Below are 17,898 nucleotides of genomic sequence, written 5' to 3' on the forward strand. Positions count from 1 at the left end.
GTGAAAGTCAAAATACATTTTAAATGTCATTTTTTCTTATAATGTCACTATTCAGTTAAATTTTTTCAAAGAACTTTTTGTGTTTTGACAAAATAATGCTATATTTTGTAAAATAGTCTGGTAAGAAAATGCCTCTGACTATGTTAATCAAAGCATTGAAGGTGCTGAAACTCGGAAGTCGCTTGGCGTGCAACCTGCTCGGTAGGTTCCTGATGGTTATTTTTTAAGCAATTAATGTGCTATTTCATTCATTTTTGCATAGTTTCGTATCTATGAAAATATGATGATCTCTTTTGTCTATGGACGGTTTTTTTTTAATTTCAATATATCAAGGAAAAAAAAATTACAATTGTTGGCCGTTTTTGTTAAATGACATATAATTGTGACACCATTGTGATATCATTACAATGAACTAATGCTACAAAACATTTAGTTTCCTAATATTTGTACCATGTTTTATATTTTTTATAAGTTATTACTTGTAACAAAGTTGATATTTTTTGGGGCATAATTATAGCCGAAATGACCCTACACCTTTCTCTGTCCTACATTGCCATGTTTTCTTGTTTGATATTGTTAAAGATTAAACTTGTTTCTGCTGTAATTGAATTGTTGCTATGTCATTTCAGGGAAAATGCCTTCTACAAAAAAATTTGGGAGAAGATATCTGGCTATATATTTGAGAGCATATATTTACCAGCAGCTCAATCTCAAAATTCAGGGTAAGTTATGCCATATGAAGCATAATGTCACAGCTGTAGCCTGAAAGGGTGGAGGAGGTATAGCCAAATTCAGCAAGGGATGTTGCAAAGGGGATAATTTTCATAAAATACGGCAAAAAAAATAGATTGTCAGAAAGTAACATGAACAGGTCAGGGTTATTTCGTACAAAAGTGTGTCCTGGGGTCAGAATGCCCATAATATATGGGATACCACCAACACATTAAAATTAAGATGCAATACATTAGTCCTGTAAGAAAAATTCAAATTTTACCTTCCACCACCCACATTAATAAATCAGCTGACTTCTGCCCCCAGACTTTTTTTCTGGAATAGCCCTCAAGTAATATTGATGGAAGGAATGTGCTATCAGTATAATTATTAGGATTCTGGAACACATCACCTTAGAAGTTTTATGGTCGTCATTAGAAGCTTGTGGATCATTATGGTGTATCCATTAGTACCATGAGAACTGATTTGCTAACCATGTTTTTTTTTTAGTTTTCTTTTCCTGTTTTCGTTTTCTCCTGATGTGATATTTCATGGACAACTTTGTGTGTGTTTCTAGAAAATCAGTGTATGCTTATCCTACCTGGTCCATGTTGCTCTTTTACTTTTGTTTTGTTTTTTTTTTTTTTTTATTGTTTTATGTTTGTTGTTGTGTGTCTATTTTCCATTGATTATACTGCGTTCCAGTCCTGGTTCCCTGATTCCCTTAACTTTAGTGGTGATTAACTAACTTGTGAAAATAAATTGTTATTAAATGCTGAATCTGCTATGATATGATCTTTCTATAAATTTTTCAAGTGATTTATGTGTTAAACATTTGTACTTTTGAAGTTCTGCATCAGTTTTGAATTATTTCCCTTTGAAAATGATATGAATTACGTCCCTTTGAAAATGATATAAATTACTTCCCCTTTTGAATTAAAAGTCCTTATTAAGTTTAGTTAGCAATACTTCCATTGAGCATAACACATATAAACCATATTTTTTCTCAAAAAAATATTTTTGCCAACCTTTGAATTACTTATTATAGCATTATGATGAATCGAGAGAACATTTTTGCTTCAATTTTAGAAAATATAAACTTGCATAGAAATCGTGATAAAGTTCATAGTGATTATTTTTTAAAATGTTTACAGGTAAGTAAGCTCTAAAAGGTCCTAATAAGGACTATTTTGTGGAATTAAGCTGGTCTAGTGTGGTCAGCTTATATATTGTAGAAATGGGATGTATAGGAGTCTTGAAGCTTTTGTGAAGATAGTTTAGGCGGAGTGGAGAGCTCTACACCAGCATGCATGCAGTCTTTGTCTTATCAATATGGCACAACAAACCTGAGCTTAATGAATTTATGTTGTAATCATTGGCATTTTAGCCAAATTTTGCAAGCCCACCAGCATTTCTACCAGCCATGGCTGTCAGGCCAGCAGTCATTTCCAAGACTCTGCATGTGCAAGTTACCAGATGCAGAATTATGGGAACAAAAATTCATCGTCCAGAAGTTATATGTTCTGACAGAGAGCTTTATGGCAACATATGTGTGCATGTTAGCCTGTGTAGGATTATGAGAACAAAAATTCATCGTCTGGAAGTGACATGTAGCAGAGAGAATGTGAAATAATAATAAAGTCCACAATAATTATTTTAAAGCTATAACTGATTTTTAGAACTTCTAAAAATCTAATTTAAATAGCAAAAGAGGATTGGAATTAGTTGTTCAAAACATGCATATATATTTTGTAATTTATATTTTAATGATAATTTTATTTCAGATAAATATGAATAGTTCTAGTTCTCTGCTGAACTAACTTAAACTGCACATGCATGTGCCTACATTTATTTGTCATTTACAATGGCACCTAAAACTGGTAAAATAGAAATGCTGTTCTCACTTATAGGCAATGCATACTCCAAATTATTATTTTAGGTTTAACCTATTAGGGACAGAGCTCTTTCGACTCAAATTACATTTAATATTTTTGATAATGCATACATGTATTGCTGATGACTTGACCAACAGGAATATGCCAGACTTTCTATAACACATGATGTGCATCTCCATTAGAAGTTCAAAGTTCACATTCTTACTGCATACATCACTTTTGCCAGTGCACCTGGTCCATGCTCCCAGTTTTTAGTGGAGTCTGAGTTGCTCATTTGCTTTTGTTACTTTGTATGTATGATTTAAGTTACTTTATGTTCTTTGTTGTGTATGTCTGTTTTCCATGTCTGGTCTTTGTCCCTGGATTGCATTCTTTTGATTTCCACTATAACCTTGATTCCCTTGATTACTCCATCACTTCAAACAAAAAGATTTTGAGGCATTAGTGTTCTGACAGAGGGTCTACATACATGTATGTAGGGCATCTTTGACACTATATCCCTGTAAATAGTAAAATTAACTGGAAAGAGTGAATAACTAAAATATAACTGAAGAACACCCAGATTTGACAAGTGCATTGAACTTGTTATGTGTCCCTTTGTCTGTGCATCCATGTGCCTCTCATAACATGTTATCACCTGGATAGCACCTCTATTTTTTACTGATCTTTTGATGAATTGTTAGTAGAATTAGGAACTTGGATGGGAGGTTCACAGAAATCAGTAAATGGGAATTTTTTTAGGGAGGACTACATGTAGTTGAAAATTAATGATTTATGCTTGTTGCATAGAGAGCACCTCCATCTTTTTTGGACAGATTTCTTTCAAACTTTGTTGAATGGCTAGCAGTAACACAAATCAGTTAATGGGAACAATGTTTTTTTTGGGAGGGGGACTTAATAAAAACATTAATGATTTATGTTTGCTGCTTTGATAGTGCCTTCTTCCCCCCATTTCCTTTAAACTTTGGTAAATGGTTAGTTGCAATGAAAACATGCAGAATATTGATTCTCACAGAAATCAGTCAAGGGGGATCACTTCTTTGGGTACAAGGACTGAACTTTTCTAAAGTGTTCAATTGTTGGTATGTGGGGTATACACCAAGGTTTTTTATTTTTTTTATTTTGTCTTTTTCACAGAGCTTTTAAGACCACAGTTGATATCAGATTAGACCAATGGGCAAATGGTACTCTACCAAAGAAATGTGTTGAGGTAAAACTGTGTGCAGTAATATTCAAAAATATTTAAGTACCTTTCTGTATAAGAATCAGGCAATGAGTGGCACATCATTTTTTCTCAATTTGGTCTTTTTTGCCTCTAACATATTCAAATACATCTAGAAAACAACTGAAAAGCTATTTAAATTTATCCTGAATCATTGGTGACGTAGATATTTTTTAACTGCTAATATAAGCAAAAAAGTTCGGGAAAATTTCCCCGCCATTTTTCCATAGTGCATTTCAACTAAATTTGACCTATCAATATCTTAAGTAGCTGTCTTTGTAAGAACCATGCAAAATCTGAAAAATGTGATACACCCCCCAAAAAAAGGCTACATATTTTTATTTTTGTAATTAAGTTGTTTTATGGGTCTATACTATGAAATGTGGTATTATTCATTCAAATCTGCCTGCTCTTAAGAGATAATCAACGTTAAAAATCTAATAGATTCTATTGTATTTGAGGGTCATTTACAGAGTTATCTCCCTTAATTTTGAATTTTACAGTTCATTCTATACAATTTTTATCTCCTATGAGCACAGGTTATACAAAAAACCAAATGTTAATTTCTGTTTACGGAAGCATTTTAAACAAAATATCAAAAATAAAAATATGTAGGCTTTTCACCCATGTATCACTTTTTGCATGATTCTTAGCTGGAATGCCATTTAGGTAACTTCAAGAGCATATTGACAAATCAGAATTAAGAAAAAGAAATCATGCAGTGTATTGTTTTTTTTTGTTTTTTTTTTTAAAAACATCTTCTAGAATCAGTATGTATACATTGTACATCAAAAAGTAACATGTCTTTACAAATAGGTAGGATGGGATGCTCTCCATGAAGAATTTCAAAAGATCGTTGAGAAAGACAAGAAGAAACAGGATCATGATGAAATATTTGATCAGTTTAAATTGGCTGTAATAGCAGAGGGCAAGAAAAAACACCACTGGGAATCAAAGGCAGAAAAGAGTTTAGTGAGTGTTTTGTTACCTAATTATCATCTATAGCTGTCATGAATTTGATCCACTTTATAAACTACTACTACTTTTTCAAGTGTGGATTTTACCATTTCAATATGTTTGTTACCCTGTATTTACATGTACTTCCAATATGGCTTATTTCTGTTATTTTGTTGGCTTGTAAAATTGTCTGATAAAGTCTATATACTATAAAAAAAAAAATAAATATAATGACAGCAGTTTAGAATTTGAGGCAGAAAATGTCTCAGCTAGCCTGTTTATTGATCACATCAGAGTGAGGGTCTGTTATAAATTGTGAATAATACATAGCAAAGTTAAAGAGAATTTTGAGTAGGGTGCGGTAATGGTTAACCCATACTATACTGGGTGTGATATCAGTCATCATGTCACAATGTTAAATATGGGTCAAACATATTAGATTTAATCTGATATTCAAAGCTGATGTGTTTGCTACTAAATATATAATAAATATTGACTATTTCATAACATTTTTCCATCATAATCATGCTTTATCAGCCAGTCAGGCTTAATGAATGATAACATGAAAAGGGCTGATAAAGCATATTATGTGATAAATATTATGTAATAATCTGTTTATCATATACTCCAAAACAAAATGAAAGCATGAACAAGGGATGCCTTCATTGTGTCCGTTTTTTTGTAAACATTTTCCTGAAATGTCCATAAAAGGATGTGATAAAGCCTATAATCAATAACATAGAGGCATGCTTTAAATTCAAGAGATGCGTTTTTATGGGCCAACTGTGGTTATTTATTAGGAAACATGTTTGAAAATTTTTTAAAATTTTCGTAAATAACCGAGAAAGGGTGTGATAAAGCTTTGGACCAATGATGAAGAGGCATTCAATAACTTATATTGGCCTGCTGTGGCTTTACAGTAGAAAACCATTTGTGTTTTAAGATTTATGGAAGGGAAATATTTTTTTTTTCATAATAAGTGTATGAAGAAAAGAAATATCCTGCTGTTAAAACAACAATAAAGTTTCTTGTACAGAAACATGCTTTTATGCATAGAATTGCAGTCTGCCATAAACTGCCAAGAGGAGTGGTCTTTGATATCTGACATTCTTTTAAACAGACCCAATCAAGTTCAAATTGTACAGTGAAACTTGTCTGAATTAAACCATGATAATCTGAAAAACTGTAAAACCAGAACTTTTTAAATCTTGTTGAATTAATTAAAATGTGAATACCTGTCTAAACCAAACCTACTTTTAAGTCCAAAAAGATTGGACAGGTTTCATTGTACTTACTGAGTGTCAGTCTCTGTAAGAATCAGGCAGTGGCTGAAACATGGTATGGAAATACTCATCATCTTGAAAGTTTAATTTGACTATTTGCACACTCAGAATCAAGGAAAAAAAGACAAGATTTTCCAAATCATTCTGGTAAACTGTGTTACTATTTCATTGAAATGCACTAAAATTGAACATTTTGAAGTGCAGAAAACTCTGTCAAAAACATTTTTTTTCTAACATTATATGGAAAAATTTCTGAGCAAATCAAGTGATGATTAGATCAAATAATGGTCTTTTCAAATGGAAAAATCATCATTGAGTGATATTTTATTGTCATATCGGTGGGGTTTTGACATCCTGAGTGAAAGTTTATTGTTAGATCAGTAGGTTTTTGACATTCATGTTTCTGATTTTTCCATTTTGCCTGATTCTTACAAAGACATACACCTAATTGTTCTGTACAATCAATGAGTGTAGGATCTAATAACACTTTTACTTCCTGTTCACATAACCTTTTTAGAGTCAACTGGCTTTCAATAATGCCTCCACAGTCAAAAAAGCTGAAATGTGATTAGCTGATTTGGAAAGAATGTACTTGATGATGGGGCATTATACTGTGCTAGCTCACGGATATAACTGCTCACAGAAGGGTGTGTCACCCCACTCCAATACATTATCCAAAGATAGCCAGTTGTCACTTTAACACTTGTATTTTAATGATTTGTGAAGAAACAAAGACAAGTGATTTTAAAAGTATTGGTATGATACCACAGGCAATGAAGCCACGACCTACTGCTCTCATTACCTTAAAGACTTCCAAAGACGGTTTGTAAAATCAATTATTGAAATATTGTCATAATTTTACAGAGTTTGATGCAGAAAACAACTTTGGATGACAAAACAGTTCCTGGGAGAGATCAGTGGGATAAAGGAGTTAAATTCATGGAGGAAACCTTAAAAGAAAAACTACAGCAAAGTTAGTAAAACCTTAATAGATAAACTACACCAAAGTTAGTAAAATCTTAAAAGATAAACTACACCAAATTAGTATATTTAAAAATTGTTTTTATTTGTTGACAACTTTGTGGCAGAATACATTTTATGCGAAGCATTTTATGAACAAGTGTTTGCTGTCCCAAAGTTGGTTATTTGAACACAACTTGGGCAAAAAATCTTTATGATTTAATTTCTAATTGATTAAAGTCAAAATAAGGATTGTCCCATCATCAAAGCCTTATTTAGTTGGGAATTATTTGAATTATGTACTACAGATTGATCGATGTTAATCATATGAAATTATTTTAATAAATAAAATAAGTTACACATAAGTTACATTATCTGAGTTTTTGATGTTTCAATTTGCTTTTTTTTTTTTTGTTTTAATTTTTCAAATTTTGTTTATTTACAGATGAGAACAAGATAAATGAACTGATAGGGCCAGGGTTTACTGAACAATGGTTCAGCTGGAAATACCAAACAGAACAACATAAACAAAGAGGCAAAGCTAAAGCTGAACTAGAAAAGATTCTTTTGATAGAACCTGTAAGTCATACAGCTAGCTAGAACTTTAAACACTGATGGTATATAACATTGTTTGGGTACTGTAAAATTTTCATATGCATGTACATGTATGTAAATAGGTGAAAAACTATTATAAATGTAGGACAAAGTCAAAAGAGATTTATTCATTTGTTGTATTAAAAATCCTGTCATTTTATGTTGAATTCCGGTAGCAAAATTAGCTGTGTATTGATGGTTTTTATATGTGTCACCAACAAAGTTATATAATTCAAATTTTGTTCAATGTTTATATACATACTGAAGACGAGCATGCCTTAAGTGGACAAAATTGACAAATATTTAATATGATTCTCACCTCTTAGCCACTTTTACAGTAATATATGCTATCAAAAATTCAAAAAGGTAATTTATAACCATCAATATAGTTCTGAGTGTTAATGCATGCTATGAAGATATTTATGTGCTGAAAAATACAGAAAAAAATGTTTATTAAGGTGACACAGCTCCAAACATTTTATGGGTCTTGTTTTTTATATAACTTTAGTCTTCATTCATGGATTTGAATGTAAATTGTTAAGATGACAGCTTGAGGAACAGAAACGGCAAGTTTTGATTTTGAGGTCAGTAGGAAATTTCAAGGTATCAATGGCTATGAAAAGTTTGTGTGAGATTGAGGACTGAATACTCCTCTCATTTAATGTACCTGTATTATTCTCTTAATTTTTAGAACCACAGGTCATCACTTGCACCTGATGAACTGACAACTGTCAAGAAAAATCTCCAATCACAAGGTGTTGAAGTGGACCAGGAATTTGTAAGTTTTAATTACGCACAAAAAATAAACTAATGTTTATACACTACCATATCATTTTATGTGACCATCCTTCTAAAAACCAGGCAGATCCAATGATATGAGCAGCACAGGAAATTTTGTCCCTCCATTTTATTTTGTAATGATTTCAGAGAAGACAGGGATTTTCCTGTATCAGAAGTGGAGGACTTATAATTTCAAAGTTCCCAGTTGATCAAATAAATAAAGAACTGATCAAAGAATTATTTATATTTATTTTTAAAGTTTCTAGTGTTTTATATGTAATTAATGTCATATTTACCTTGTCAGCAAGTTACAAAATAAATTCAAGTTTTTCAGAGGTCACAGTGAGCCATCACATTGCATCTATCGTCTGTCATCCATTGTTCACAATATGAAAACCCTTGACCAATTTTTACTAAACATTATAGAAGTGATGAATGCAGAAATTTCTACTGAAAATCTTCTTTTGGTTCCATTTTAACAACCAAAGTGGCCACCAGAGTCAATTTAAACTTCTGATTGGCCAATTTTCTAAGATATTCTTCTCTGAAACTGCAGGTGCTAATGTTTTGAAATTTGACCTCAATTTTCACTACAAACAATCCACATTTTGTTTGGCTCAGGTGGCTCAGTGGGTGGTTTTTTGTGGCCACTCAAAGTTGCCATTTAAACCCTATAGAGAAACACATTCTGGCTTATAACTCTGCTTTTACTTAGCCAATGCTGACCAAACTTATAAAAGGGACAACTTTAAAGGGGCTGCCAAAGACTTTTAAGGTTTCTGATTGGTCAATTTTCAATGATCAACTCCTCTGAAACCGTGTTTGCTAATGTTTTGAATTTTGCTCGGTTAAATGACTTCAGTTCTCTCTACAAACTATTCACTTTTAAATGTGGCATGTGCCGATTACTGCTTGGGTCTTCCATGGACACTCTCTTACTTGTATAACATAGACAAATGAGAATGATGGTGAAGTTGCCAAATTAAAGCCAGAATGTGCTTTCCATAGTCTTTAAAATTACAAAATACTTTTGTCTTCTTTTATCTCTTTTTATACCCATACATTCACTTTGTTTCTTAGATGATCTCTGAATTACATTTAGATATAAGTGATTTTTTTTCACTTTTATTTATTTTTTTTTTGCTTTTTATTACAGATTAGAGAAACATGGCACCATATATACAGACACCATTTCTTAAAGAAATCTTTAGTTCAGGCCCAGGCATGTAAAGGAAAAGGTTTTTATCATTATAAAGAAGGCTTCTCAGTTAATGAGGTAAGTGCATTGTAAACACTAGTGTATTTTTATTGTATGTTTAGGATAAAATCTGTCTGTTCTGACATATGTATATTCAGATCTTTGTGATATTCTTACACATTTTGCCTGTCTTAAAATTGGTTCCATCCACTATCAACTTGAGTGAATTACTTTGTGGCCAGATATGTTGGATTAGAACTATTTTGTGGCAAAGTAATATAGCTGCATGTAATTTTTGCTGATAGTGACATTGTACTATTCTGAAACTAGATGAATTATTTATGCCCTTATTGGTCTGTTCTAAGTTGAACTGACCCCACTTAATCATTATATTATATTTTTGATAGCTTGACTGTAGTGACGTTGTGCTATTTTGGAGACTACACAGAATGTTACAGGTATCTAGCAATGCTTTACGACAACAGGTTATTAATACTGAAGGTTAGTGTCAATTTCTTCATTATGTCCTCCAACATATTGTTTTTACTCTCTTTTTGTATTATTCTTCTTTTGTCTAACCTCCATTTTGTCCACAGATCTCTTGAGAAACAGCTGAATGAATTTAAACTACTTGGCAAAAAAATAAACTACCATATGTTGATGAGGCCAATGATTTTAAAACTTCAAACATGGCTGCCACTCAAACATTTAAAAAAATTGTCAGAAAATGTAGACAGATCATAGTTGGTTGCAAAAAAAGGTCACTATATGGGCTTTTGAATGACTATTATAAAATTTTCATAACGGTCGCCTTTCCAAGATGGCCACTGGACAAAAATACAAAAATAGTTAAATTAAAATTTTAAATGCTCCCAGGCAGTGGGGAGCTGGGAAACATCTGTTATCCTGTGGGTAATAATTATATCTAGTTTATTTTGTTTATTATGTGAGAGGGTTGTTATGACAAAAATTAGGTTTTTTGAATTAGGAATGTCACATTCAATTTGTGAATTTGATTTGTGAATTAGTACATGAGTTTAGTTTTTGAATGGGAGATGGTTTTACAGAATTGACTCATTTGTAAACTGCATTCTTGAAATGCTAGATGTTCTAATGATATTCAAAGCCCACAAAAGTTATGAATTGTGTTTTAACATGAAGAAATGTCCTGACATTACATTCTTAAAATACATTATAAAGTGTTTAAAAATAGCCATCACACAAATTGAAACTATGTATTTATAAACCATTATTTAGTGCAATTGGTTGTATGCTCAACACATATTATCTATAAAGGGTTCAAATTGAGATTAGTGTACAGTGAAATCTGCCTTAAGGATCCTTTCAAGGGAGACCAAAACTATGGTCACATAAGACAGGTGGTCTTAATATACAGGTGCACTTAATATAAAATACACTACAAAGGGATATTTTAATCCTAGCTTTTTATATGCAGAAGGTTGCTACGACAGGTTTGGTTATGTTTAACAATTGTGTCGTCTACAGTAATGTAACAAAATCACAGACCCTTTAAAAACATTTTTGTACATTTTGTTACAGCTAGGAGATTAGAAAGAATTATAAAGGAGGTTTTGGAAGATTTTGGTGACAACAGAGACACGTTACGGAAGTTATTGACAGGAAAAAGAGTGGAATTAGCAGAAGAATTAAGTAAGTCTCAATTTAAATCACCTTCATTTTTATACCTCTACTCAACAAGTTGATGGTATATTTGATTCACCTTATTTGTCAGTCTGTTTGTCCCAATTTCTTCACAATTAAGGCGGCTTTCAATGGATGGATTGTTTTCAAGTGTGGTATGTGGCTTTATATAGATGGGACAGAATGTCACTTCTTGTTCAAATTGGGGTGCCTAGCACATTTATATTCTCTTATTCACATATTTACAAATTGTTTCTTTGCATTATAATAAGGGGACTGGTGATAGAAATAGGTCTATGTGCAGATATCTTAAATCAGGGAGCAAAGTAACTGCAAAAGTACTGTTTTAAGTGTAATCATGCTTAGTTAATGCCTTGTAATGAGTAGGCATGATACCATGAAAAAAAACTTACACTCACATTACACTGTATGTATTAACTTTCACTCACAACACATAATATGTATTGTATTAACATACACTCACATTACACTACATGTATTAACTAACACTCACATTATACTATATGTTGCTACTTTCACTCACATCACACTATATGTATAAACTTACATTCACATTACACTATTTGTATTATATACTTCTAAGTCTAAGGAGATTGCAAGGGTTCAACTGCACTGTTCATGACCAAATATTCCAAAGATGCATATATGTTAATTACACTTTGTTTAAAATGACAAAATGAAACACTGAAATTACAATAATTGGTTTGCAGTGAAAGACTTCAATGAAACACACTTGTTTTTTTGAATATATTGAAACATATCTTCACCTTAAATCACCAGAAACTTGTCTAAAGCAGACAACAATATAATTCCTTTCATGCCAGTTTTAGTACATTTAGAATCTGTATAGTATCAACACCTGCCTTATCCAATCAATATTTTTAGGCCATAAGGGGTCTGGATTAGAAAGGTTTCTTTACTGTTAAAACATTGATTTTTTAATTCTTTTTCAGAGACAGTTAGACAGATACAAGATAAACTAGAAGAATTTGTTCAAGCTTTGAACAAGGAGAAATAGTAAAGAGAACTACGAAAAACTATATAAAGTGTCTGTGATCGGTGTTTGAACTGACTTATTTGAAACATCATTTACGTAAATTACTTCTTTGTATACAGGATAGATTTGAAATATCAGATCGGGGGATAAAAATATAATTAATTGTCATATAGAGCAACCATCCAAACTTTAAAGGGTTATATTTTGGAGAAAATCATTACTTTATGAAAAAAGACCTTTTATTTTTTTTTTGGTGGGGGGGAGGGGTGGCATAGGGGTGTTGTCGAAAGTAGACTTTCTTTACAATTACAATATGTGCGAAATCAAGCGTTTTATGTGTACATTTTTTTCTGAATTTAAGGGTGTGTTGGTGAACGTCTCTTCTACCTACATCTGAATCTGTCACTAATATAACTTCACAAAAACTATTGAAGCCACTCAAAATATTTAGAACTGCTTTTTAAAGAATTCTTATATAAATAAATGGGTTTTGTTATATACAAATGTACCTGTGTATGATTCTGGAATTGTGTAATTTGTAAGATTATCATTTATTTGTAGTCATCTAAAAGAATCCCTTTTTCATCATAAAACAAATTAAGTTTTATGCAATTAGTGTATTTTGAAAGTGCTATTCTTTTTGTTTTACTTTCTTTTTAATTTCATTTCATTTTTTCATTTACATCTTTTGATAGTGCACTTACGAATAGTTTATGATTTTTCGACAATCCACAAAATATAATGCTGGTTATGCAATTTTATTAAACTATTCATGATATGATCTTTAGAAACATGCAACTATAATGCCGGTAAATTTAGAAAAAAATATCTTGAGAAAATTATTTATGTGTTTGCAATAAACTTGATTAAATGACAATCACTAGATGAACTTCCTAAGATAGTTAAATGGACATTTGTCAAAGAGATTGAATTTTTTTATCGAACTAAGATTAAAATACATATGAAATGATAAAAAGTTAAAGTCTCCCTGTGCATTGTGCAATTAAGTAGCAGTCTTTGTAATAATCATGCAAATTCTATAAAATGTCATACACCACAAAAAGGCTACACATTTTTATTTTTGTCATTAAGATGTTTTGTTTTTTTTTGGTATATATGATGAAATGTATAATTATTCATTCCAATCTGTCTGCTTTTATAGGAAATAGTCCGCATGGAAAATCCAAAAGTTTCTATTGTATTTTAGTGTATTTACAGAGTTATCTCCCTGAATTTTGAATTTTACAATACATTCTATGCAAATTTTTTCTCCCAAAAGCATGGGTTATAGGAAAAACTACATGTTAATTTCTGTTTACTGTGACATTTTAAACAAAATATCAAAAATGAAAATATGTAGGCTTTCCAACCATGAATCACATTTTACATGATTCTTATGTGGAGTGCTACTTAAAATATCCCTGTTTATTGTGCAGCTAACTATCTAAGGCATTACATCAGGTAAAAGTCATCCAATCAAGGGAGACCAACTCCATTCCCTGAAGTAATCTTTATTGTAACATAAAAATGGATTTTCTTTGATCGTGTAATCAAATAGCCATTTTAAAACTGCAATTTAAAAAACTATAGTCTGACACGAAGAGTTGATGGTATATCATAACTTTGACGTCACATAACTTTAATCGTCCATTTTCTAATGAAGTAGGTCATGGTTTAATATTTAATGAATGTATTCAATTCCTGATTAGTTTATATGCTATAACCTAATTTAGGTCCATTTACGCTGAATAATCCGTGTAAACGGACCCAAATTAGGTTATAGCATATAAGTTAATCAGAAATTGAATACATTCATTATATTTCAATTAAAAATAAAAAAAAAAATACATCCATCACTTTTATTAACACTGAGTAAACAGCATCTTTAATTTTCCTGCCATGTAGTAATTCTAGTAAACAAATTGGCGGCCATTTCAAAATCTGTGGCAAGACGCTGTCATTTCATCACTGGGAAATGTTCAGTTATTTTCCAAAACTGAAGACACAGTTATTAAAGCAGGAATTTGACATAAACCCGGCAGACATAAAGTTAGTTAATAATTTATTGTCACAAAAACGTTTCAACGTTACAATGTGACTAAAAACGTTGTTTTGGATGTTGACAAACAAAAAGTACTTCCGTATAAGATGGGCGGGGCCTAAATAGCAAGTTAGTTTATATAATTGAAACAATGTTGATTTTTGTCAACAAACCAATCAAATGGCAGGATTCTCATCAAATTAAAATATTAGGATTTAAATGTTCCAAAGTTTAATTCTGCTCATTACAACATGTACAAAGAATAACTCCCTCTTGATTTCCTTGTATGAACAAACTGCAAATACAAAAATCAATATCGGGTTTTTTTTCGTAGAGGTACATGGAAGTGCCGTAAACATTGCCTTCAACAGGATTATAAATTTAGATAATTTTAAAAAGTCTGAGGTACTTCTGTGCACGTTTAATTTATCTTCAACTTGTATCTTCCGTGATTCAATTTGTAGCTTATCTGGCCCAAATGATCATGTGAGCTATTGCCATAACTTTGCCTCTGTTGTTGTTAACAATTCTTTAAATCGCTTTTCCTCTGTAACTACAAGAGTAAGTAGAACCAAACTTGCAATGAATGTTTCTAAGGGTATTTTGCTTAGATCTGATATGGGGATTTTTGATTCGTCTAAAAACATGGCTGCCAAAACTAAAAATTGAACATCTGTGTTTGACAGAAGTTAATAGCATATTGTTAAATTTTTGTACAAATATATTCATCCATGTTGGAGTTATTGCCCTTTAACAAACTTACTTTCAAACATATTTTTCCTCAGAAACTTTTGTCCAGAATTCAACTAAAGTTGATATGATAGTTCCTTAGGTATCAGTATAAGAAATTTTAGGGAAAAAAACATGGCTGCTTTAACAAAAATCAGAATGTGGCTTATCAAGCCAGTTTAGCGATTCAGACACTTTAGAGCCTCTAGTTCATGTGAAATAGTGAATGTGCAGTTATTAGACAATAAAGGTCGGAGCTCTAAAAAGGCATGCCTACAACCACTGGCTGAGCATTATGTTATAAAACATGAACCATACCATGACTCACTCGTTAACACATCCTGCAGATTCGTTGTTTAAATATGTTAACTCGTAAAAAGCATGGTTTGTAATGATGTAATAATTAATTTATAAGGCCTATGATTATAAAAATATGTCAGGTGAAATAGTGAATTAACTGAATGAGGCTTCTAAGTGTCTTCATTGTATAATGTGGTGTATGTGGTGCATTTTGTCTTTCATGTGCATATGAAAATAAAAAAAAACTAAGTATTTTTATCTTTTTTTTACCCGTACTTATTACTCAGTGGTCTTGAGATTCATTTGTCTATCCATATGTAGGTCTGTCTATTACAATTGATGGAACAGGGTGATGCATTAAGAACCACCCAGATTAAAGGGAAATTCAACAAAAAGTAAATGTGCAACCAAGTTGGAGCGTGTACCAGGTGTACCTGCAGTGTTAATATTGCGATTTAAGTGGAAAGTGTATGAGCAAAGCTCACTAGGACTTCACTTACTTGAATTAAACCCTTTCATCATTTGCTGGGCATACTTGAAAGAGTAATCAAAAGAACCAAGATTATAGCGGAAATCAAAAGAATGTAATCCAGGGACAAAAACCAGACATGGAAACCGACATTCACAACGAAAAAAAAATAAAATAACCAAAATACGTAATACGTACAAAGCAGCAAAAGTAAATGAGACACTCAGACTCCTCTAAAAACTGGACCATGTGCACCGGTAAGGTAGGCGTCCTCTGCTTTTCTAGAAACACATGCCGAGCCAACTCCAGGGTAGACAAAAGAGGAAAGGGAAACTATAACACGTTGAACAAATCTGTTCTCAATGTGCAGATGAAGACACCGTAACGATCCATGAATTTATATTACAACGACCATAAAATTTCTGCAGTGAAGACTTCGATTTTATAGTAACGTTACCTTGTTTTAGAAGCTTAATTGTAAGAAATCTAGCGCGGTGCTAAATGTCTGCGTGGCAACGGCAAGCTCAGGCATTATGTATGAGTTGTGATAAGAAAAATCCATACGCAGGTGCTGAAGGAATGTTGCCACAGATGAAAGGAAAGTTGACAATACGGTATGAAAAGTCCTCACGTTTGTCGTTTAGTTTGGTCAATAGATTTTCTTTACCATCTCTAAGTGTAGGTCAAGATATGAGGCTTAACTTGCAGTGTCTGCAGGATCCTTTATCTCAAATTCTTTGGGGTAGATGCGATGTATAAACCCCCGTAAAGAGATTGTTTAATGATAATTTGTCATCTATATAGCGCAAACTTAGGCCAAAGGATTTTCCTTCCTTTGGATTAGATCAGCTATAAAGGCAAACTCATAACTGTGAAGGAATAGGTCAGCGAGTAAAGGAACACACAATTTGTTTCCATTGGAATGCTGACCGTTTGTTGAAAACCACATCCACCACACTGGACAAAAATTCCCGCCCTTTCTTCGGTATATTTTAAAGATGATTTACAAAAGAAAAATTTCTAACAAGTACTACGAATCTAGGTGTACCTTCTTTTTTGGAGTAACAGCGATATATAATGTTTCCGAGTCGGGATGTTAACTGAATATGGTGAACAGAAGTATGAAGAGTTGAAAAACCATAAGTTTATTGCTATTGTATTCTGATAATAATCTTGAATTGAGGTTTTCCAGAAGATCTGTCGAATTTTTCAGAATCCACATTGAATTAATACTACTACAGAAGTCACAAGTGACGTGGTAGGACTGAAGACCCTCTTTGACAGATGTGAGTATAGAATATAAAAAAGTTTTGAATGCGGCTGGGTGGTACATTTTGTAGATTCAGCTATGTAGCGTGGTTTGTATGGATTCTTGTTGAGTTTAGGAATCCAGTACATATATGGCAGATCACAATCATCGTCGTTGGTACAGAGATCGGAAGAGGATAGTACATATTTATGATTTTCCACTAACTCATCTTTGGTAAGACTCTAACAGTAAGAGTCACATTATTCTCTCAAAAGGAAATCCATAAAAAACTTTGTATTCGCCCAATATGAGCGATAAAATCCAGTTTAATTATCTTCTTATTAACAACATGTCGAAAAGATCATTACACGATTTCAGAGTAAAAAGGGAAGCGACTACCAGCTAGTAGCAGCAATAATAAAGCTGAAGCTTAGATCTGCAAGTTTTTAAAGCGAGATGAAAAAAAAAAGCTTTGATCTAGAAAAAAAAAACTTAAAAACATCCCAGTTTAAAAAAAAAACTTTTTAAAAACAAGCGAAAATATTTAAAGTGCTTCAAGACCTCCATGAAGAAAATGAAACAATTGATGATAAAATATTCGATAAAGAGTGAAGAATGAATTGGCTACAAATAAAGAGTAAAAAAGAAGGATTGGATAACATCAGAAATGTGGGATAAGATTGAAAAAAGGGAGAAAAGTAAACAATAAGGCAAAATCTGAAAGGCTAAAGGAATGATACTTTTAAGGAATAAAGCGATACATATCAATATCAAGAAACTTGTTAGATTTTAAGAAGCTATATGGATATGCTTGGAGATAGTAAAGGGTG

The 17,898-nt window shown here is 32.1% G+C and overlaps 1 protein-coding gene across 4 annotated transcripts in view; it reads left to right on the top strand.

The window, feature by feature from the left end:
• LOC148601421 (dynamin-like GTPase OPA1, mitochondrial) overlaps nt 1-15,602 on the top strand; it is a 45,673-nt gene extending 30,071 nt beyond the window's left edge. For all 4 annotated transcript variants that reach the window (XM_088554363.1, XM_088554364.1, XM_088554365.1 and 1 more), the window contains 10 exons: nt 630-722; nt 3,744-3,816; nt 4,645-4,800; nt 6,933-7,041; nt 7,474-7,607; nt 8,314-8,400; nt 9,559-9,678; nt 10,008-10,101; nt 11,161-11,271; nt 12,237-15,602. In XM_088554363.1, coding sequence (XP_088410489.1) covers nt 630-722; nt 3,744-3,816; nt 4,645-4,800; nt 6,933-7,041; nt 7,474-7,607; nt 8,314-8,400; nt 9,559-9,678; nt 10,008-10,101; nt 11,161-11,271; nt 12,237-12,301 — 1,042 coding nt within the window. In that variant the 3' untranslated portion in view covers nt 12,302-15,602. The remainder of the gene's footprint in view (nt 1-629; nt 723-3,743; nt 3,817-4,644; nt 4,801-6,932; nt 7,042-7,473; nt 7,608-8,313; nt 8,401-9,558; nt 9,679-10,007; nt 10,102-11,160; nt 11,272-12,236) is intronic.
• Nucleotides 15,603-17,898: the final 2,296 nt, after the last annotated feature.

The sequence above is a fragment of the Perna viridis genome, chromosome 12 (genome assembly GCF_037379345.1).
Source record: "Perna viridis isolate PV_CMFRI_1.1 ecotype Kerala chromosome 12, ASM3737934v1, whole genome shotgun sequence".
In the NCBI taxonomy this organism is placed as follows: Eukaryota; Metazoa; Mollusca; class Bivalvia; order Mytilida; family Mytilidae; genus Perna; species Perna viridis.